This window comes from Lissotriton helveticus, chromosome 8, assembly GCF_964261635.1.
Source record: "Lissotriton helveticus chromosome 8, aLisHel1.1, whole genome shotgun sequence".
Classification (NCBI taxonomy): domain Eukaryota; kingdom Metazoa; phylum Chordata; class Amphibia; order Caudata; family Salamandridae; genus Lissotriton; species Lissotriton helveticus.
Genome location: NC_136069.1, coordinates 201392626 through 201416040, shown reverse-complemented (window position 1 = coordinate 201416040; position 23415 = coordinate 201392626). Strand labels below are relative to the sequence as shown.

At 42.7% G+C, this 23415-nt stretch overlaps 1 protein-coding gene across 10 annotated transcripts in view; it reads right to left on the bottom strand.

Annotated features, from left to right (window-relative positions):
* The window catches only part of RUNX1 (RUNX family transcription factor 1), a 547678-nt gene that overhangs the window by 70095 nt on the left and 454168 nt on the right, over window positions 1-23415 (bottom strand). For 6 of the 10 annotated variants that reach the window (XM_078656908.1, XM_078656907.1, XM_078656902.1 and 3 more), the window contains one exon: window positions 20064-20168. In XM_078656908.1, coding sequence (XP_078513034.1) covers window positions 20064-20168 — 105 coding nt within the window. Of the gene's footprint in view, window positions 1-9930; window positions 9988-20063; window positions 20169-23415 lie in introns of all 10 variants that reach the window. The other 4 variants (XM_078656904.1, XM_078656906.1, XM_078656901.1 and 1 more) reach the window with 1 other exon arrangement.

Sequence of the window (23415 nt, the reverse complement as noted above, 5' to 3'; positions counted from 1 at the left end):
GCAACCATTCATAATGAGTTGAGTAGATAAAAGGATTCGAGAGTGAGTGAAGATACTAACGTCGCAAACTAAACACAAACGTTGGTCCTAGCCAAATGATGGAAGCTTCTAAGTAGAGGCGGGCCATACGTGGTATCCAGCTTACTCCTAGGCCCCTATGATTCTGTAGAGTCATCGTCGTACTAGCAAATCTCACCACAATGGCAAAAAAATAAACTATTAAAAAATCTGTGCATGCCTTTAAATGGGGAAGACACCAGAATATCACAGTTGCTATCCTCCTAATCTCGGAGGACATTTTTTCAATTGTGTTAAAATGAAACTACAGCAACACAGATTAAAAAACATGTAATTTTTTTTGCCTGCATAATGTGGAGATGGGTATGCGATTAAGTGAATTACCTGTTTGGGGGGCTTTGGTTCTCTGTGGTTGTTAACACACATGTTTGACTGGACACAGGCTTGAGTACGGTGTGATTTGTTTTTTGGTGGCCATTGATGCTCACCAAGTTTGTAGTTACACCTATAATGTCTACGCAGGTGGTGTGTGTCAGGTCACTTAATCACTTTTAAACATTTGGGACTCTTTTCTGAAATTAGTTTTGGAAGAAGAGAGGCGGAGGGTTACACCTTCTCTTCAGAAGTAACTGGGATACTTGTGTAGCTTGAAGTAGGTTAATTAAGGCTGCTGGAGTTGGAAAGACAGTAAATTGGGCCGCGACCAGGCACGCGAGACGCTTTGCACGCACATACATACACATAGGCACACCACGTCCCAGGGGTACAACCTTCATTAGAGAAATGTTTAAGAATTTAAAAAATGGCGACTTCAAGGCAGTTTTACATCCTCCTTTTATTAGAAATGCATTCATACCACCGTCTGGGCCTGGAAGTCTTCCAGCGTGCTGAAGTTAAAATAATACGACTGAGCATATGGAAATGCTAAAAGAATTATCGCAAGGAAGTGAAAACGAGTCCGCCAGGCCATATTTCGTTTTCTGTTCTCCTCAACACACACACATTTGGGAGGAATCTGTTCCAACTATTCTTAGTGGCTCCAGGACACATTGCCAAGCACCTAGCCCTCTGTGTTTTCATTCTTCCCACACATTAAATAACAAAGAAACACCCTCTGGACTTGGAATTGTTGGAGACGTACATGACGGGTAATGGGTGGAGTAAAAAAGTAAACAGAAAAATTGCTCAGCGTATTCAGCACCAGTGAGCTAACATGGAAGATTGCAGCTCTCTAGCTGCACACAAAAGTAGTGTTTCTTTCATTTTCATTAATTCCAGAGTACCCTGTTTTAACTAGCACAGGTTTGGTGGTGGGAGATTCTTGTAACTATCTTCCGCTTTCTGAAACTGCCTACCACTGCACCTCACATACATTTCTGACTTCGATCTATTTCATGTCGGTTTGAATACCTCTCTGTTTTCTTCCCCCTTATGTAAGGGCATTCTATGATGGCTGCTGTTCTTCTTTCGTCTAGCGCCTTGAGACCTTCACCAGTGTATGCACACTTCATAAAAGCGCTATAGGTTAGTATCTATATTCTTCTAAGGCCCTAATTACAAGTTTAAGTGCTATTTATTTCACCTGATGTACAACGATACCACAGGGTACATTATTCATTGGGTGCGATAAATAGCCCCTATTATGAGTTGATGGGGAATAACATGCGGATTTTGTTGTTTTACATATCCAAATCTGCATGATACAGTAAATACCATATGCTTTTTGCTCGTTACACTTTGGCAGGTTTGACCTGCTGAAATTTAGCGAAGGTTAAGGAATTTACCTACCAACTCATAATCCCGATCCATGCATAAACAGAAGTTTTAGCAGAGGTCGGAATATACCAACCAACTCTTAATCAGGGCCTAAGTTTCCTTAGCCTTCTAATTATCCATTTATCTTTGATACTTTGAGTAATATTAAAACAATCATGGGAAGGTCTAAAGGACATAAACCCATGTCTAGGAACACTTGTGCTGGAACTTCTTGAGAACATTATAAAAGATTAATTTAGTTACGCTTGCATGACCTGATAGGAACATCTTCTCTGTAGAAACCAGGGAATCCCAGAAAATGCTAAACCTGTGACCTGGGAATTAGAGGACCCAGATCTTGTAGCCTCCTATAGGTCTATGGCTCATCCGGGATTCTTTACTTTGGAGGTCTTATGGCAGGGTGGACTTCCAGATCCAACCTAAAGATTGCCGGTACCCTATGCACATGGATAGGTTAGCACCCAAAACTCCTTGTAAGTTGTCATCATCACATGAACTGTTACTGTAAAGTAACGATACAGGATAAAGCATAGGGCAATAAAGGAAATGAGAGTGACAACTGGAGGTTTCTCTGCTGTCCGGCAGCATAAGCCATCGCTGGCATCTAAAGGGCTGGTTCACTCAGGCCACTCTGTGGAGATGGAACGGAGGGACTCAGGTTGGGAAGCCGACCATGAGGTTCAACCTCAATCCGCATTTGCTTAGTGGCTACCAGATACGAGTTGCACATTTGACTGCCTGAAAAGTTGCAAGTGGGTTTCATGAATCAGAGACTCGCTCGTTGCTGAAGAAGGGCACTAAAAGGCGCAGCACATGCTTGTAAACATCTTTGGTCCCCTAGAATGAAACTACAGGTAAATACCGATAGGTCTATCCATCCTCTCTTTTTCTGCTTCCTGTACACACAGACTCTTCATTGTTTCCATTCCAGCTACAATGAAAGTTTTTGCTTATGACCTGAAAGCAGGCACATTTTGAGGGTTGCTCTGTTGAGCAGTGGTGTTCCTTAAAATTAAACACTTTGATAATATATGAAAATTCTAATAAAATGAAACATTATCTGTTTGGCCATCATCACTGCCAGATACCTGCACTCCTAACCCCAACCAGTTTCAAAATGTTTCTTGTTTCAGCGTCATTTCCAGCGCGCGGCACAGAAGATGGACTGTGTTCTCGGCCATGTTTTAATAAAGTTATGTGCATCAGTGTGCACAATCTGGAATGAATACCTCCATATGTCCGCTTTGCTGGCTCAGTGTGTGACTTTTCTTTAAAAGCTTTGCGTTGTTCTCAAAGTCCAACAGTCGCTCCACTGTCTGGGAGCGCTTGCAAGAGCGGCTTCGAGTTCAGTTCAGGCCCATAAGCTTCTGGCTGTGCTGCCCAGCCCTGTTCCTACCAGCCTTGCTTGATGTTCCCTCTTGCAGCTGGAAAGTTATACTAAGCAACTATATCACATTTGGAAAGCAGGGGCCGCCGGGAATCACGCTAAGTCACACGCAGGCGGGTTATTCTACCCATTGCTTTCGTTGGCTCTCCGCTCACTGGGCAGGGTGAGTCAAGACGTATTGACTTTCAGTAGGGAAGTGGTGCGGTCAACCTGAACTGTTCTGCGGCGAGATTCATTTTGAAGATAGGTGCGGATGGTAATGAGGAACAGTCCGCACTGCACGGTTGGAGCAAGCATGCTGAATTAATCTGAGCCCACAGCACTCGAAAAGCCTTGGACTGAGGGTCCGCACACTCCACTTGGAATTTGGATTGGCCAAGAAACACATTTTTCCTGTTCCTGATGGTCACACTTGCTCAGTGGCTGAAGAATTACATTGGCTACATTAGCGGTAGAGGATAGCTTGTTCCCTAACAGGCGATAGCACATTTGCCATGTTTCGCCATTCCTTCGTAATGTTGTTGGGGTTTTCTTGATAGACGAGCTATAGCTGATCAAGCATCTAAGACAGGGTGAGTATGTGTACTAGGTTTGCTGTGGAGTCCAGCAGTGCTTAATTTGTAAAAAAATAAATAAGTGCCAAGGCTCTTGTTTAGAGGCCACTGCAGCCTGCGCTCCTGCCGGTGCTGCCAATACCCACACCACCACAACTACTAACCATCAGACTCCTGCAAGTGTGACAATGCAGACTATTCCAGGCCCCCAAAGATATAAGAATGGCTTGGTTGACAGGTATTAGTCATTTTTTAATGTTTACCTAATTAATAAACAACAGTTGTCGTGCTGATCTCTAAATTAGACAGACAGAGCCACTGTGTCATATGCGCCGTTGTTGACAATTAAATGCCGGTGCCGAGCACCGGAAACCACCGGCTCAAGTTAAGCACTGGTCAGTCCCGATATTTTGCCATCTATCTCAGCAAATTTCTGTAAATTAACCACCAGTCCCAGTTTATGAAGAGGATTGATTGAACACCCAGGGAGGCAAGGTATCATGGGTTTCGTTGTGGGATTAGCTGGCAACCCTTGTCAGAAAACAATTTAATTTATCCAGATAATACGGTGAGAAAAAGTTGCATTAATTTACCCCTTGGTGGCTTATTGTCTGTGTTTTCTATGTGGATGAGAATTGTCAATTAAGTTACTCTGTGCCCCTTGGTTGATGCACACTGATAGGCTTCTATGTTTGACTATAAAAATCTGGTCAACCTAAAATGATGCTGTATTTAAAGAAAGTCCTGGGTCATGATGTGTACCGGGGCCTAGAATGGCCGCATCTTACTACAAAGGCGCTCTGATGGGCTGGAGGTTGGTGGAACAGTGATTTCTCTACAATGGTGGACAGGGAGGACAGGCCACGGTGTGCCACCTGTGGATAACAGGGACAAAATGTACTCAGTAATAAGCAGGGCAGAGATAGCTGGCTTAGGGGTTCAACTAGCAAGAAGGGTGGGGAGCGGGGGCAGAGTTCACACAATAAAGAGAACATTAATTCCCCAGTTCTTCTCTTAAGTCTGAGTACAGCAGGGCCCAGCATCAGTCAGCCGGTGACGTGGTGTTTGAGAAATGTTGGAAAAAATATTCTACCGTTCCCGCACATTTACGTGTGTTGGCAGCAAGGGTTGCTGAGAGGAGGCCGGAAGGGCTTCGAACGACCGAGCATATTTCCTGTTATCTCTCCTATGAGTCAGGGTTGAGCCTGACTCCCTGCTATTCACAATATGGAGGCGATCCGCGCGCGCGCCCGTGCTCACCCTGCGTCTGGCATGCAGTGTGTGTGAGGGCCGCAGGGGCCGCCCTGGACGACGATCTGGCTTATGTTTGCAAGGGTTCTCCCTGGACCGCGGGAGCAGACCCGGAAGAGGACAGCCACTGTCCTTTGGGCCCTGCCCCCCCCGCCCCTCACATCCTGTACCTGATTTATCCACGTTTATCCCACACACTTGCCTTCATGTGTGCGTGAGGTGTCTCTGTAGTATATAAGGAGGTGTTAATAAGCAGAAGTATTTAAATCCTTGAAGTGTGTTCTGTGATGACATAATAGTGCTTAATTTATGGGAAAAAGTAGTGTAGGGGGGGAGCAAAACTTGTGTTTGGGGCCTCCATTGACGCAGTTGAATGGCAGGGTTGCCAGATCCCAAGGCTGGTCTTGCATTGATTCCACCTCATGCCCGACCATCAGTGGGGCTAAAGGGGGCGGAGTCAGGCAAGGCAGAGTCAGAAGGTATGCATTCAGTGGTGGGCAACCGAACGTCTAATGTCGGCACGTACATATGAATTATTATAATAAATTCTGCAAAGTCTCTTATGAAAAAAGCCCTGCACCCCAAAAATGAGTGGCGGTGCCGAACACCTGAAGCCTCTGGCACAAATTAAGTACTACCTACACATGTTATGTTGTTGGTATTTTTGGAATGCTCCTACAGCATGGACTTCTTGCCGCTAATGCGCTATAAAATACATAAATGTGCACCTTGTCTACTTTGCCTATCACATGCAGGGTTCCAGGAGATATGAGGTGCTGAATTCCTTTTAGGGCAGGTAGTTTTATGCTATTCTTTTGTCACTTTGTTGGGCCATTAAATTAATATCCCGACTACGGGCCTGATTTAGAGTGGACGCTGTACTCTGTCACAAACATGGCGGATTTCCCGCCTGCCATATTACAAGCGTCATAGAATATCCTTCCGCCCAACTATAGTTCAGGACCTAAACCTCCTCTGTTCTATGTAAATATTTTAAGACTGCTATACAGAAAGCAGTTAACTTTTGATACTGCGGTACTCCTTTATTTTTCTGATAGGACTTGCTTTTATGTATACATTTGTGCTTCAAGCTTGTTTTTTGTAGCTGTACAAACGTGGAAGATATAAATACCAGACTCAGTAATAATACATATTGTTTGCCTGAGCCAGGAAGAAGGGAAGATTTGATGCCACTAATATTCAAACCTGTGACCTGCAACTTATGCATCGATTCTGCAGCGCACACATTAACCGACTGTGCTATTCCGCTATATCACTTGCTAATGCCTTTTTTAAATTGTGCAACTAAACAGGGGAAAAATATACTTATTTATTTTCTCCATTTGGCCTCATACTTTGAACTACGATGTTACCGCAGAGATTTAGAGAGGTATCCTGTCATTTCACATAAAAATCCCTTGTTTACGTAGTTGAAATATTAGCAGATCACAGTGCTTAATCTGTAAACATCAATAAATAAATAAGTGCACACAGGGCCTTTCTTAGAAGACTGCCGCTGGAGCTACTGAATGCCGGTGTGGCTGAATCCCAATGTTGCTCAGTCTTAAGTCCACATTATTCCTCTTTCTTTCACTACACCACATTTCCTATATCTTTATCTCCCCCTGAAAGGTATTTTGTACCCCTACTTTCTCCCATAGAATCGGTTTTCCTATCCCATCGCTTCCTTCTCAGTCTTCTGCCTTTTTCCCCGCCTTGTCATAGGTACAAGTTTGAAGATGAGAAAAGTCCCTGTCACCAAAAATGGGTGCAGGGGCCCACCACTCGCAATCACTAGCACAAATTAGGCACTGGGAGTTGAGGTTGCAAGCTCCCTGATATCTCCAAGAGTTCCGGCTCGTGGGAAAACTGGACAAAATTGAATGCTATTTTAGTGTTTTAGGTGCCATTGGGCTCCGCAGCTCTTTGCTTGGCACAGTGGAGGCTTAGTGTTAAATATATACAACAGCAGAGGCCCATGCAGGTAAAAGCGTTGGGGCCGGGTGGATTCGAGAGACGACCACGAGGGAAAATAAAATGCATTATTAATTTTCCCTCGTCGTCGTCTGTCGAAATCACCCCCCACACCCGGCCTCACCGTTCTTACCTGCACGGGCCGCTGCTGAAATACACATTAAATAACAAACCGTGAGCAAACACCACATAGAGCGCTGGAGTTGTGAAATGATCACATTAGCCGACGCTCTCTGCAGAACATAGGCATTAAATTAATTAATCCTTGCTCCAAACATTGTGGGGGGAATTTACAAAGAATTCACGCAATGCATCGCAGCAACCCAAGTTGCAGCAATGTGTTGTGTGAAAAGAGAGAGCACAACAGCACCATATCTCCAAAGATATAGTGGCATTTTTCCCTTTTTCTGAGCTGGCAGACTTAAGCCTTCCTTAAGCTGCATGCGCCTTTGCACAACAGTGCAAAGGTGTGTGTTTGTGTGGTGTGTGTGTGTTGTCAAGCATAGGTTTGTACTGGAAGGCTTACCTTCCAGTAAAAAATACTATGCTTAGACATAGTTGATCACTTTTTCCACTTTGTATGAAAACTGTACTGTACTGTAGGAAATCATCATTAATAGATAGGTATTTGCAACAAAATACACGGGGGATTGCATGGGAAATACCCATATACCCCCACAAGATGCCCCTTATTGCGTAACATGCTATTTTCCATTGCTTTGGGGCTATTTCCTAGAGCCAAAAAAATGTCTTACACTGCAATATGATTCCAAAAATCAACAAATTGGGCCAATTGTGTCACTTTTGTGATGCAATACTGGTGCAAAGGGCTGATAAATTTGCATCCTTTTGCTTCAAACAGCCAACCACCCCTATATCCAATTGTCACATTATATGAGAGATGCTGTTGCATGAAAACGTTGCTGTCTTACGACTGAGAAGATCCCAACACTAAAAAGTGTGGTATATGATCTTTTGTTTGACTGAAATTGCTTATTTCATATTTTAAGATGTACATATTCTTTGTTTCAACGACTCGCAAAATCTTGCTTTAGATAATGTATGTCTTTTGTTGACATCAGTAATCACACACTCTGGGTCATGGGTTCAACTTGTTTCTTTCACTAGCAAAATAAACCACCAGTGTTACAAACCAAGATGAGAGAATTATGAAACTGGATGATGTGTTTATACAGATGAAAAGATGTTTTACTGCCACAAAGCTGATTGAGCAGTCATCCATGAAATTGAAATGTGGAGTGGATGAGACCCTTGGTGAACTATTGTTGACTCCCAGGGCTAAGAAAAATACAAAACCCACTAATTTGCCCTCTTACAAAAAGCTGCCAAAGTGAAACAAATATATGAGGTCCTGATGAAGGATATTGGAAAGCAATTTGTTTAGCTGAAACGTGGCTTGAGCAAATTAGTTTAAGGACTATTTGGTTCCGGAGTAGTATGCTACTCATGTAACAGCGCTTCAACACTTCATCTGGCGTAGCAAGCACTATATAAATGCAAACATTTTCCCTCTTCTATCCCTCCACTTTCCTTCTCAATCCAAATAACAGATTAACAAATCCACAGCTCAAATTAATTTCATATTTCACTATTCTAATTTCACCACTAATCCTTTATGGGTTCCAGAGTGGCCTGCTACTAGCTGAAAAAGTGCTTTGCTGCCTTGTTAGGGGTAGTAAGCTCTATATAAATGTAAATACTATTACAATTAAGCAATGCGCATCTTCATGAAAAAATTACTATTGTGATTAGAGTAATGATGATTACATTCGGACAGTAAGCTGAAACAGTACAAAATATAAAAGGAAGTGAGTTAGTATGAGGGCTTGTTATAGTTTCCTGGTTAGATAGCCTTCAACCATCATGGGTGATAAGGACTCTTTCCTTGTTATACAAGCAAATATGGCTGCCAAAAGTTAACTCTAATTGACCTGTAACAGTGACCATGTTATAAGAAAAACCGACCAAAATCACAACGCTTATTAAACAACTGACATTTTCTGTCTGTAGCTTAGTACTAGTGAAATACTAAAATAACAGTGTTACCAAAACACAACAGTCTTTATATACAATTTCCTTTTCATAGAACAAAACAGCCACAACCACACAATTTCCATTTTTTTAAGCTGTGTAACGTTGGCAATCAAGGAACGTCGGCGGACAAAGAGGCCATAGTCCAAGACAAACTTCACACTTCTATTTTGAAAGTCGGTAAAAATCTGCAATTTTTTTTTTTATATAACCCAGATATACGAGTCCCTTTGCTTTGCTAGGATAAACTACTTGAAAGTGGAGAAGGGAGAAATGGGAGAAATAAGAGTCTTCACCAGCGAGAGGAAAAATATGTATTTTCTTTCCAACCGGAGACAAAACCTGTTTTTCTGATTATTTTTGATCCGTTTTCCATAGCCCTCAGCTGTAGCATTTGGAAAGCAAACATTTTAAAAGTCAAAAATAACATTTCAATGGAAAAGGAGAACTGTGGCTTTGTGCTTGGACAAGTGAACTTACAATTAATGGAATGAAACATTCAGTGCTCAGACTGTCTGTGGAAAGGTTGAGTGCTGAACAATATCTCAATACAGAAAACAGCACATTCACGCTATGTTATGAAACTATATATATATATATATATATATGTATATATATATATATATATATATATATATGTTGTATGTTTCATTGCATGTTTCTAATGCACTTTTAGCAGCCCCAATGGTGGTTCTCAGTACAGTTAGATGTACCATATAAATAAAATTAGAGAAAAACAGCTGCCTTGGTTGACAATTTGGTGCAATTTTAGCTAAAGCGTAGTAGGGTTGTGCGCAACTAGGATTTTAATTCTTTTACATGTTTATTAGATGCAACACAGTCTTATGAAATAAAAGGAGGTGATAATACAAATATAAAAAGGTCTTGAAGAAAGGACCCGCTAGGAGCCATACGTACCAATGGCGGTCATACCGGAATGGGCGTATTTCCATTGAAACGCAGTGGGAGCCCCATCTAGGAAACAGTGATTTATTTGACGAAATTACTAGGAAAATCAGGCAAATCTGAATTATTTGACAAGTTATAATTATCAAACATTCCAAAGTACATAGAAAAGAAAACATATTCAAACTTTTTCTAGGATGTTTGATAGTTATCACTTTTATAAATAATTAAAATTGCCCAACTTCAGGGATGAGACATAAGCCTGGAGATTGGTTTTTGTGTCTACCCTTATGGCCTACTCTTGATTATGAGGGCTAGTGAATCATGGACGCCATTTCAGGGTCACGTGGAATCACTTTTTCAACTCTTATCACTGGCATAACGAAAAGTAAGGGGGCCTCCCTGCACGGTACTTAGAGGGGCCCCCTCCGGGCTCAATCCGGAGCTCTCCGGCCACAGTGCAGTGCCGAGGGGGCCGCTTGGGGCTAGAGGCCACTCGCACCGCGGGGGCTGCGTGGGCCTGTGTTACGCCCTGACTCTTATGGTCCTCAAACTCACGGATTCCAACTGAAAAAATCCCTGAGAGTCTCGTATCCAGGAGAGGGGTGATACTACCGCCGTGGTGGTCCAATAACCTTGCACTGATTAGGCAGGCATTCCTTGGGTTAGTAGCAGATGGTGGAGTTATTTAGGGGCCTACAGGGCTTCCATTTGCAGCCTCAGATACCATTACATGTATTTGCTGTATTTTGTTTGAATCTATGAGATGTTCGTTATTTATTAGTTTTACAAGTATTGTAAGTTTTCATTCCATAGCCCGTGATTTTCTCACTGGCAATACCTTCTTAATTTAATCGATGTCGTAGGCCATAATGTGATTTGCTGTGATATGGTTGTCATAGATCTTGTGATGACTTTTCAACCAACCCAACTACTTAGGTGCCATTGAGGCAGTACCAGGAACTATGGATTGCGGTCCCTTAGAATAGCTTTTAACGCATGCCTACATGATTGATCTGCACAAGAGGTGCCCGTCACTCAAAGTGCTGTACACTGACAGCTGAATGCTGAACACATTGCACCACTTCTCTGCTTTGAGATGGCCATCTTAACATTTAGATATTTGCTATATATAAATTATATATATATATATATGTATATATACTAAAGCTATCTAAAGAAGTATTTCTTAATTGTTTAATATTTCTACTAAGTCTTAGTATTTCCATTTCATGCTGTGATTTTCGCATTTGGATTCCTACAATACTGGTTCAGCGACTAAAGCAGATTTTACTGTGGTATGCTGTCTGTGTACCAGCGTTAAAGGTAAAAGTCATGGGCCCTGAACAATCAATGTAGCTGTCATCAACGTAGTTGGTGATGAGACGATAACCATCCTCAACTGATGGTGGTGGTACATGTCGGGCGTAGCACCTGATCATGCCTTTTGCCAGCACCACCATTACTGATACAGGTAGGCCAGTAGGACATTGCCCTTTCCAACCCTATTTTTGTGCTGGAGACAACACCGGATGAAGGTAAAAGCAAACATTAAGAATTGCTTTACTAGTGACAGGCAAATGATCATGCATCAATATATCAGACTATACCAAACTTGAGAGGGGTAAACACAAGGGTCCGAGTATAATACAAAACCACTGGCCTAGTAAGGGCGTCAAGGGCCCTAATGCTGGCAAGGCAATGGGTGGCATTCTCTTAACTGTCGCACCCCCAATACCCTTGGAACATGCTGCACTAATGATAGCTAAGCCACTCTTCAACATGAAACCCGACATTGAGTTTCAAGAAGCAGCCACAACTGTTATTTCCAATTTGAAAGAAAGGAAGAATTGATAGTGTAGGTCTACAACTTTCTATCTCTTAAAGTGCCTGATATTTAATCCATGTGCAAAGTGCAAATCAGAATAGAAGTCCTGATGATGCCACACAGCCAACTGTTTTTTTTAAAGTAAATGTCTCAAAGCTTTGAAGCAGCGACCCTGTAACACTAATTCCCGTATATTTCTTTAATTATTACTACCATGAATCTTATAACAGTCTAGTATCTACTTTGTCTCCATCTTGCTTACTTTGCATATGTTCTATACCTTTATCCCATGACTATGTTGTAATTTTGTATGAAATTTGTGTAAGCTTAACACAAGTCAGTAATTGCTCCTAAGTGTTGTGAAATGACCACAAGGGACCAGGTGGTACCCTTTAAAAAAAAGTATGTTAAAAAGCTCCAGCAGAGTCCCTAACTCTACCAACCTCGGCAGAAGATTGCAGACATTTGCGAATGCAAATTTGCAACCTCCGAATGACCAGACCCTTCACTCTAGCCATATTTATCTGACTTATTTATTCCTATTTGTCTTCTTACTTCTCAGGGTGTGCCTAATGGCACACCCTGAACAACTGCGGCGTCGAACTGACAAACCAATCTATTTTTCTAGTCAATATTGGCTACATAGCGCTATACAGGGCACAATTCGGGTGGGGGGGGTACACAAAGGTAGACAGCGTCCACCCACTCTCCCACACTGCCAAGAGATTGGGCCCCACTGTAATATGCCGAACTCATTGCGGTGTTATTTTTCAGTTACCGGGACACATTCAGCAGCGCCTGCACGTTGTCTGCTTTTGTTCTGAGCAACAACCTGCAGGCAGTGAGAGGGATTTGTTATTTTAAATTCCAACTGGGCCCAAAACAAAAGCCGAAGTTAGGGGGCCAGAAGGCTTCCTTTTGTTCGAGTATCCTGGCTGGGATCTATCTGGAGCCTTACACTTACATGCAAATGCAATGGAGGGAAGACAAAGGCACACAGCTTGTTATTACTTCACAAGTACATAAAAGAGGCATGGTTTTGACTTTGTTCAGTCCCTATATATAAGGAATATGCATGCACTGTCATAAAATTCAGATGTGTTGGTCTGTCCCAGTATTTATACAAATAACAATTTAAATACCACAATTTTGTTTAATTTCTTTTATAGCATTACTCTTCCCAATGCAGGGTCTCCGAGTGCTTTACATCACACATACATATTATACATTAACAATCCTATAAGTGTGTAAATCAATGTACAGGATATGTTACATAAGACAGGGTTATAAAGTGTAGGAGCCACATGTCCTTCATAGCTCCCTGTCCCAAATTAAAAGGATTACAATTTTGAACTGCACTACAAGTAACAAAAGGATCTCTGTGTTAAAAGCAGTAACCCACTTACATATCTTCATAAAATAAAACTATGTCATCTGCATGTTACATGATGTGCTTTGTAGGAGACACATTAACCTTCTGTGTTACTTTGATTCAGAACTGGGACTAGGCAAAAAACAGATCTCTCCAGCAAATGCGTTAACCTCCAGAGTTCTCTCGTCATTATTTCCTGAGATTTACTGGCCACACAAAGATCTCTGCCGCATGTGCCTTAACACCGTGAGATATTTTAAAATGCATGCTTTGCAACCAATTAAGCAGAACAGATTTACTGCAACATTTCCCCTTGTTGCCAATTTCCTTGTGGCAGACTTTTAAAAAACATTTATGAATCGGGGCCCAGATTTTATGTCGAGATCGTGCCACTGTTTTGGCACAAAATCGCATTTCTTAAGTCATCTTGTAATGCGCTCAATGTTCTCATGATAGACCTGCTGATAAGATCGGACTGGCCGTACTGGGCATAAGGCGTTTCTCCGGGAGGCAAGAAGGGTGAGGGACGCTTTTGTTAACGGGTACCGGTTTGTAGCAGTGGAGCTGTTCTAAAAGCACTGTAGAGTTCCTTGTATATCCAACAGTTCTCAGGCAACAATAAAAGTGCTAAGATAAATCTAGTGATTAATGTATCTGCTGGTCCGAGTTTTGTCTAGTGCAGACGGTTCATATGCCTGCTACAAAGAGCATGTACTATGCAGATCACACAACAGTTTGTTATGTGCATAGCTCAGTGGGTTTCTGCTTTTGTCACAGAGACCCTTTTGTTATGTGCAGTTCATGTTACAATCGTAATCTAGGTAGAAAGTTATGTTTTTTCCCCGGTCTTATATTGTAATGTAATTGTAATTTGTACTTGTAATGTAATTTGTACTTGTAAAGCGCACTAATACCCATGGGTGTCCTGGCGCTGTAACGCATACCGCTGTGGAACCCTTCCTGGTTTTTCCCTGTGAAATGTCCACTCCTGGGCACCCCCAAGGTGAAGCCAGGCATCCAAGCGCTGTTGGGGCCGTTGTGGAGATTAAGCAAGCTATTGCCCAAAGTTGCAGAGTGGGACCCATGATTAGAATAGGCACCAAGGCCAGAATTATCAGGTCCGAGGAAATTGAGCCCAAGACCCGCCGAGGCGGGAATTGAACCCTGGTTCCGGGCCAGACCTCTGAATCAGGGTCTGCCGCTCTAACCATTGAGCCACACTTCACCATTGTCCTTATTTTGCTAAAAATGGTTTGTTCGAGTAGAAATAAATTCTTATTAGTCAATTGTGTTACGTTCTGAATCCCGAGTTTGTTCTTTGCCAAACCAAGTATGCTTAAAAAATGCCTACCTGCATTGATGATATGTAAATACTACACCTTATAGTCCCTCTTGTCTTAAGTAACATTTTCTATACACTTATTTACACACGTATAATTCAATGTCTCTGTATGTGTGTGTGATATTCCCCGTCACCTTACACTGGTGTGAGAGGTGCTAAAAAAACAAATGAAATACATGTGAGCGAGGAGCTAGGGAGAGATGAGACTCTGTCTGAAGGCAGTGGTGTAACAAAGGCCCCTGCAGCCCCCGCGGTTCGGGGGGCCCTCTCAGCACAGTACTCTGCCCATAGAGCTCCCTTATGAGTCAGGAGGGGGGCCCTCCATATACCTTGCAGGGGGGTCTCAAGTTTCATTACGTCAGTGTCTGAGGGCGATAGTGATGGAAAAATTGAAGAGTCCCATTAAAGATTAGTGTAACCTGGTGCACTGTAAGGTCATCATTTACAATGCTTTAACAAAACACATTTGAATATATAATAATTTATAATTTTAGCAATTTTCCCCAAAAATGTCTTGGCAGGAGAACCCCCCCAAAAACTCCCTTGTATTGGTCAGGCTCTCTCGCTGTGCTTGCTATGCACCGTATGGGTGCTAGACTGACATTTGCCAGGGCTACTTTGGGTTCCCAGTCTGGCCTTGTGTGCTAAACATGAGTGAGGTGTTAAGATCTGACATCACTTCCTATGAGGTCATGGGTTGTAATGTCACTTCCTGTGATGTAAATGTGTGTAATGCAGTGTGCAATGCCATGCGCTCTGATGTCACTTGCACACTGCCTAACTTGATAAGCCCCCCCCATTTCTTTTTTTAGAATGTGTGACCTGTGTCTATCCGGTTAGAGAATGTAAACACCTACATCATTGCAAATCCATGACTATTTGTGAGCTAAAACGTCTTAGTTGGCAGAATGTGTGTAGTAATTTAGTTCTCTGAGTACACAACTCGGTGCCATTTTGTTAACGGGAGTTACAGTGATAATGAAACCCAACAGCCTCCTTCCTGTGTTTGTGTTTTTCACCCTGGTCACGTGACGTGCCTGCCGTCACGCGCAGGTGGGCGACAGATCACGGCGCTGCGCCACAGACCATGTAAACAAGTCGTAGACAAGGCCCTGCGGCACGCGCACAGGAAACCGAACTTCAAAGCAGCACAAACGACTGCCAGGGGCTCGTCCGGGAGATTTCATAACTACAGCTAAAAATAAAAAAAAAACGTCAGCAACTGCTTTTATTGGGTAAAAGCAAAGCACGGCTGCGGTTTCTTTTCTAACCATTCAGGTCAACTGAATTGCATTTTTCAGCCCACGAAGAGCAAGCAGTCCACCCCGTCTCACCTACGGAATTTAACAGCAAAATAATGCCTTACTTTGTAAGAGGAAATCGCGCAAGAAAACATTGTCCACACCTTCTTTTAGGAGCAAGAAAGGCCACTTTTATTTTAGGACAGGTGCATCATCAATATCATAAACATATTCATTATTTATTTATTATTTACATAATTCAACTCTACAGTGAGCCTACGAAACCTAAATCCCAAAACCCCGAACAAACTCCTGCCTACTAACCCTAGCCTACCCAACGCTACCCTTCAGGATGGCCAACCCGCTCCAGGCTGCCCACCCCCACTAACAAAAAACCCGCCTACAAAAGAACAAAGGCACCCATCCTAACAGTGGCAAACCTACCTAAACTAAACAGTGCCTAGAGCACCGCAAAATAACAAGCCCAGAAATAAATAAAGAAAAAGAAAAAAGAGGGAGGGTGGGTGGGGCAAAACAACCTCCCTTCACGCCTCCCGCCACGCAGTTACTAATCCCCGCCTGACTTCCCCTTTTCCCTCTCTGCTAATCAGCCCCCCACCTGTTGAATGTTCCTCGCGCGAACCTGCCCAGGGAGAGACCGGCTCGCGCCTGGCTCTCCCTGGGTCCCCCCGCGCGAGTGAACCGGAGGGTGCAGGATTGGATTGTCCAATAGGTCACTGGGGACGGAAAAGGTTGTGGAAGCCGAGATAGGACCTGAACATCTGAGTGATAATGTACACGGCTAAAGAGGCTTTCCCGTCCAGGTTATTCTTTTAAACGAATGCAGACCACTGCTGTAGAATGTAATTACTAGTATATGTGCGCAAGCATCTAACTGGAAAAAATACATGAATCAATGAACATCCATTTTTTTAATTGAATTTTCAAATATAATTTTTTTGTGATGCACAGCGAGAGTTGTTCCATCCCCTAGTGTCTGCTTCTTTATCATAAGGAGGAGCTCAGAGCCTGCGGGGTGTATGGCAGAATACCAGATGTTGTGTGGTGAGGTGTCAGAGATGTGCTAACGAGGGTCTCATGATGACCCAGCCCCACCCAAGATGGGCACAATTCACAAAATCTTTAGTGAGTACGGGAAGCAGTACTGCAGGACTACTCTTTTACGTACCCTTGCATGGCTTCGTGACTTGGACAACATTTCCAAATCCCTATTAATTAAAGTGCAAAGAAAGCAGAATATTCTAATTCTTCTAACTGTATAGGCATATTCCCTGAATATTCCCATTTTATCACCATTTTAGATGGCTTGCAGCCAATTCGCAAAGGGACTTGAGAGTATGTAAAAGAGTACTAAAAGGGGTGCTACTTTACTTGCTTAAAAATGCCTTTCTGAATAGTTCTATCTGTCTCAATTCGGGCAAACCGCCTGAGCATGGGAAACTCTTTTATTAACACTTTTTAAGGAGCATAAAACACACACAGCAAGGATTGAAAAAGAGATAAAAAGAATGAAGAAAGATAAAGTTTTTGAGGGAAAAGAACAGCATGTTTTATTACCTCGAAAAAGTTCTGCATACCAGCTGACTAACCATAACCTGCCTTCAGAGGGAGTAATTTAAGAGTGGGGCCACTGGAATTAGGTGCCAGGAGAGGTCCAAATCAAGCGGCATAATTGAGTAAATTATGCGGCAAGAAAAAGCAAATTATGCAGCTTAATGCAGCACATATTATGATAGGATAGCATTACTTCATTATTTTGTCATTTGTACACGTGTCTGTCTGGGCATTGGTTGCACCTTCAAGTACCAGTTTAACACCCAAATATAGCCGTAGCCATCAATAAGGTGACCTTTGCAAAGGGCCTTCCACTGAGCGGCAACAAGTCTCACTGCATTTTTAGTAACTTTTGCAGAATATCAAGCAGATAATGCATTATACGACAATTGCTGCAAATTCAAAAATTATGTAAAAAAAAACACTACAGCCGCCCCATTGCATAATGCTTAAGAGTAAAGGCAGGAACAGAACCAGCATTATCCGTTTCAGATCTTATGGAAGGGTCGGTGTACCCCAGTGCTTGTTGGTGGAAGCTCCCATGTATATCCTGTATATCCTCTGCACCATGTAAATATAATTTTCAATAAAAATCTACTGAAATAAAAAGAACCAGCATTATCAACCAAGAGTCTGTTTCCCCAGCTAAGACTGCTTAGCATTTCAATGTCGCTAGAGGGCAGGATTTAATAATGTGGCCATGCATGAATATGTTTTTTTCTTGCTGTTCATTTCTCAGAAATCTATATTTGAACATACAAACAGAATAAGTCTATTGTTACAAAAATGCAGTTGTGATAAAAGAAAACTCAGAAGGTGCATTTCACACCATTACAGTTATAAATCCCTGAAATTATGTTGACAAAAGTTAGCAGAGAGTCATTTTGTCCCACGAAGCACAAATATAAAGCTGGCACCGAGTAGCAAAGGGCTACATCTGTTATTTTTTAAAGGCAGTACATTCGAAACATTGGTGGATTTGTTCCCAGATATTCCGAGCCATTCCTCATCTGTTTAGCTTTTTTTCCACACACCCACTCTTCCATTTCCTCCACCCACACACCTAAAAAAAAATCTATTTGGCAAGAAGGATTGTCTTTGAAAAAGTGCCCCCAAGGGCATCCACTTCCAGCTTCCCAATGGAAGTCTTGTTTTAAGACTGGCAGTTCTCATAACTTACAAAGTGGTACAAGGCGCGCCGCATAAATAAACCGACAGTGGTTGTATTTCAGACCGAGTATGTCATACGTTTCGATCTGCCAGCTCTGTCCTGCGAGGAAGGGTGTGGGTGCAGGGACCGAGAGGTTAATATTTCACTTTCATGATCACTGAGGGGCCAAATCCTGGTTGCCTGCATAATTTCATGTTTTCTGGTACAATATGGGCCTGTGTGACTTCTCCTTATGGTCTGTGTATCTTGAACCTCAACCACCTGAGCAGCTATGGTGGTGGAGCTGATATCAGGGCAGATCCAGTAGTGACTTGGTGGTCCAGTGGACTACTGCATCCGATGCAGGGATCGGTGTTTGATCCCATGGGCACAGGTACAAATTCTTTGAGGTCCACCCAGCCTTTCGTCCTTCTGAGCTTCACAGAACGAGAACCCTTGAGTAGGGTAACAGTAAACAGCCATTATCTGTCAATAGTGCCAAGAGGCCCTGAGGGTACACGCATAATCTATAAATGGCTGTTATTACATCATCAGCCTTGACACTATAGTGAACCGAGCTGTGAGACGGGGCCTTGACACTATAGTGAACCGAGCTGTGAGACGGGGGCCTTGACACTATAGTGAACCGAGCTGTGAGAGGGGGGGCCTTGATACTATGGTGAATCGAACTGTGAGACGGGGGCCTTGACACTATAGTGAATCGAACTGTGAGGGGGGGGCCTTGACACTATAGTGAACCGAGCTGTGAGACGGGGGCCTTGACACTATAGTGAACCGAGCTGTGAGAGGGGGGCCTTGACACTATAGTGAACCGAGCTGTGAGACGGGGGCCTTGACACTATAGTGAACCGAGCTGTGAGAGGGGGGCCTTGACACTATAGTGAACCGAGCTGTGAGACGGGGGCCTTGACACTATATTGAACCGAGCTGTGACAGGGGGGCTTTGACACTATAGTGAACCGAACAGTGATACAGGGGCCTTGACACTATATTGAACCAAGCTGTGAGAGGGGGGCTTTGACACTATAGTGAACCGAGCTGTGAGACGGGGGCCTTGACACTATCGTGAAACGAGCTGTGAGAGGGGGGCCTTGACACTATATTGAACCGAGCTGTGAGAGGGGGGCTTTGACACTATAGTGAACCGAGCTGTGAGACGGGGGCCTTGACACTATAGTGAAACGAGCTGTGAGAGGGGGGCCTTGACACTATATTGAACCGAGCTCTGAGAGGTGGCCTTGACACTATAGTGAACCGAGCTGTGAGTGGGGGGCCTTGACACTATAGTGAACCGAGTTGTGAAAGGGGGTCCATTACACCATTACCCACTAATTCTTTCCTGTGGTAGAAAAGATACACTCTCTAAGAATTATCTAGAGATCAGTAACCCAGGAGCTTTCTGTAAGGCATTTCACCCCCCAAACAAGGTGTAAACAAAGCTGTGACAATGCAAATTCTCACTGGGACCAGGGTGTGTATTGTTTTCTCTTGTTGATGGGTTTTCCCTACTGTAATTTGCAAGGGGTGGTTTTTCGCCACTGTCTGCATCAATTGAGGTTGTAGGGCATCTGCCCCGAGTATTTCAGTAAGCTACAGCGTATTGTCAGTCTACTTACGTCGCGGTTCTCGCGGTCCATCCACCGTGATCTTGATGGCGCGGTGGTAGGTTGCCACTTGCGGAGGATTGGTGAAGACCGTAATGGTGAGTGTGAAGCTCTTTCCTAGGGGGAGCAAACATGGGATATTACTAGAGAGAAGTTTACATTTTGATACTAAACTTGTGTCCTGAAAAGAAATAGGTTCAGTTCTGCCAAAATACACAGGTATTGGGTATCAGCAAGTAGTGAAGAATACAAGAGCTTTATTTAATCAGAAAAAACAATTATTTTGTTTAATGCACTAATGGAGAGTTTCATACAGACTGCAATCCTTCTCAGACAGCCCCATTATGGACATTGCTGTCTTTAGTTTGCGGACAAGGTTTTCATAGCTCACCTTATCACCTTGTTACGACCATATCACAAGAGTTGGCCACCTTGTTACGACCATATCACAAGAGTTGGCCACCTTGTTACGACCATATCACAAGAGTTGGCCACCTTGGCAATTCTTAGCCACAAGAGATTCTTCTACAGGGTACACTGACCTACATGCTTACCACAACACTCAATGTATAACCTGATATACCTTGTCATTTTCAAAGGGAGATTTAAGTTAAAATTGAAATAGTAAATTTCTGAGGCAATACAATGATTACTGAGGTCATCTTGTTTTTTTTTTTTTAGCCTATATGCGCTAAACGGCGTATACTAAGATATTTTCCCTATCGCCATTATTTTCGTAAGCCATTTTCACACTTTAAAGGCACCTAGCACTACCTTAAAGCGAGTCCGCTTGTAGTAGCTCCCATCAATCTCCTTAACTAACAATTGTTTTGCAAATGGGCCTAACTGCATTTCAAAGATGGTAGGGATAACAGCTGCATCAGCTCCTGTCTCTCCAGTAATCAAAACCCTCATCCTCAATAGAAAACAAGCTATGTAATATAGAAAAAAATCTGGCACCCCCATACCTCCCCTCAAATACGGTAGAGTCATAAACTTCATTGCCCGTCTCGGCCTCCCTGGACTCCAGATGAATTTACCACATCTTGATTGTAGTGCTTGTATCTTATCTTTAGTGATTATGGACATTGCTGTCTTTAGTTTGCGGACAAGGTTTTCATAGCTCACCTTATCACCTTGTTACGACCATATCACAAGAGTTGGCCACCTTGGCAATTCTTAGCCACAAGAGATTCTTCTACAAGGTACACTGACCTACATGCTTACCACAACACTCAATGTATAACCTGATATACCTTGTCATTTTCAAAGGGAGATTTAAGTTAAAATTGAAATAGTAAATTTCTGAGGCAATACAATGATTACCGAGGTCATCATAACATAATCTTGGTGGAGGACTTTATGGCTCATTTCAGCAAACTTTCTATACGTGTTTTATTTATAAATCTAATAGAACCAGGCCACATATATATATTCATCTATGTTTTCTTCGTCGACATGATGTTTGTTCTATCATGGCAAGCAGAACAGCCCATTTCAACCACATCCATAGAAACATGCAGACACTATAACCATTTATGCAAATTCTTAGCATAAGACAGGTCGTATAAAAGGAAGATCGCCTCAGACAACGGTGGGCGGTCCACGACTTTCTGAAGTCCAACTTTGGTGAAAGAACCTATACATTCTCAACTATTCTTCTAAATATTGATGTTGCAATATATTGAGGTTTCAACCAGGGGAGTGCAAAATCACTTAATTTAGTTCCCTAAATAATGCAAAATATATGGAAAGTTTTGATAAATTAACAAGTAAGTTATGTGAAATACGTTTTGAGGTAACTCGAGCGAAAATTAACTATGAGCGCATGCCTCACATTCAAAAATGTCTCCCAGCAAGGGGCACTGGTCTGAAGACAAAATGTCACTCATTATACATTTTTCTGCCCGAACCTGTCTCCCACAAGGCATTTTCTGCTCAAAGCAATCCTCTGCAGTAAGGAAGTGTGCAAAATGTTGTGCTGGCGTAATTTGTGACATTCCACATAAATCGTGTAATGCCAAATTGTACAAATTACGCCAGTGTAATTGATAATTTTCCCAGGGTCTAATTTTTAAATCGGTTCCCCCTAATTTAATTTTTTGAAAGGGGTTTCCTACACCTTACTATTTTCTTATTCTAGAGCAGTTATAGATTTCTATGTTCCTTTCCCTTCTGCATCCTACACAGAGTGGGACTGGTCTGGGCTGAGTTACTCATCTTCAACTATTGTCACGCTTTAGGGTTTTAGCCTTCTGGTGCAGCACGAACAACGTCATTTTGAATTTCCGGTGGTGCCACCTTTTAACATTAACTGTTAAAAGGTCCATCGCTGAAATCCTAGCAGTATTTCTTCTTTCCTGTCTTTTTCGATAATGCTATCAGTATGTCTTCTTTCTTGTGTTTTTGTCCTTACTGGCGCAAGGGCTGGCTGGTAGCCCGGCGTGGGCAGTTACTGCCTAAGTCACAACCACCCACGCAGGAGCCAGGCTGTCTGACCCAGCACTGCATTTATTTACAGCCCTGAGAACCTGCACAAAACTCGGAAAAGACTAAATTGTAGCCATGAAGTGCCTGTTTAAAGCCGCCAGGAATACATAATCAGCTTGTGGTCGTATTAATGGTTAAAGAATTGCAGTGGCCTTCTTATATTTCCACGTCTTCTTACAAAGCCGCTAATAAAAGGTCAGCTGCTACCAACCACAAGGCGCGCCAGTGGCCTGTGTGGTTTTGGACAGGACGGCTCAGCGAGTTACATGCTGAGACATGCAGAAATTAGCAGGTCAACATATTAAACCCTGGCGAGGCTGACTCCGCCTTCTAGCCTTCTGAGGTGGGTAGAGAACCACTGAATAGTTCAAAGTAGTATCTGTTAGTTGTAGCACTTAGGAATAGTAAACAGCCCATATGAAACACTTTGTAAAAATGAATAGGAAATACAATTTATGGGTATTCTTGTGAGCCTTTAAGTAGATGCAGGAACATACCTGAAGCCATGCATGTTAGACTAGGGCTCTGTGGCCCAGCACACCACATGGCAACAGTGTGTATCATTTACTATGGAAAGATTAACTTTAAGAGTTGGAGGATTCACCAACTACCGCCACCCAAAAAAACAACCCAACAGCCTACGCATGGAAGAGTTCCATGTGTACCCCTAACTCTTTACCGTTAATCACTGGAGTTTGTGTATAGATAGTTCTCACTGCTGCAGCATGCAGTTGCACCATTTATTCTGGCACAATCCAGCTTCATCATATGGCATGATGCGGCCACCAAATTATTTTCATTTTTTTTGCTTGCACTTCCAAGATGGCGGATGCTTAGTTTGAAGCGCTAAAAAGTTAAATGGATGCAAAAGCGC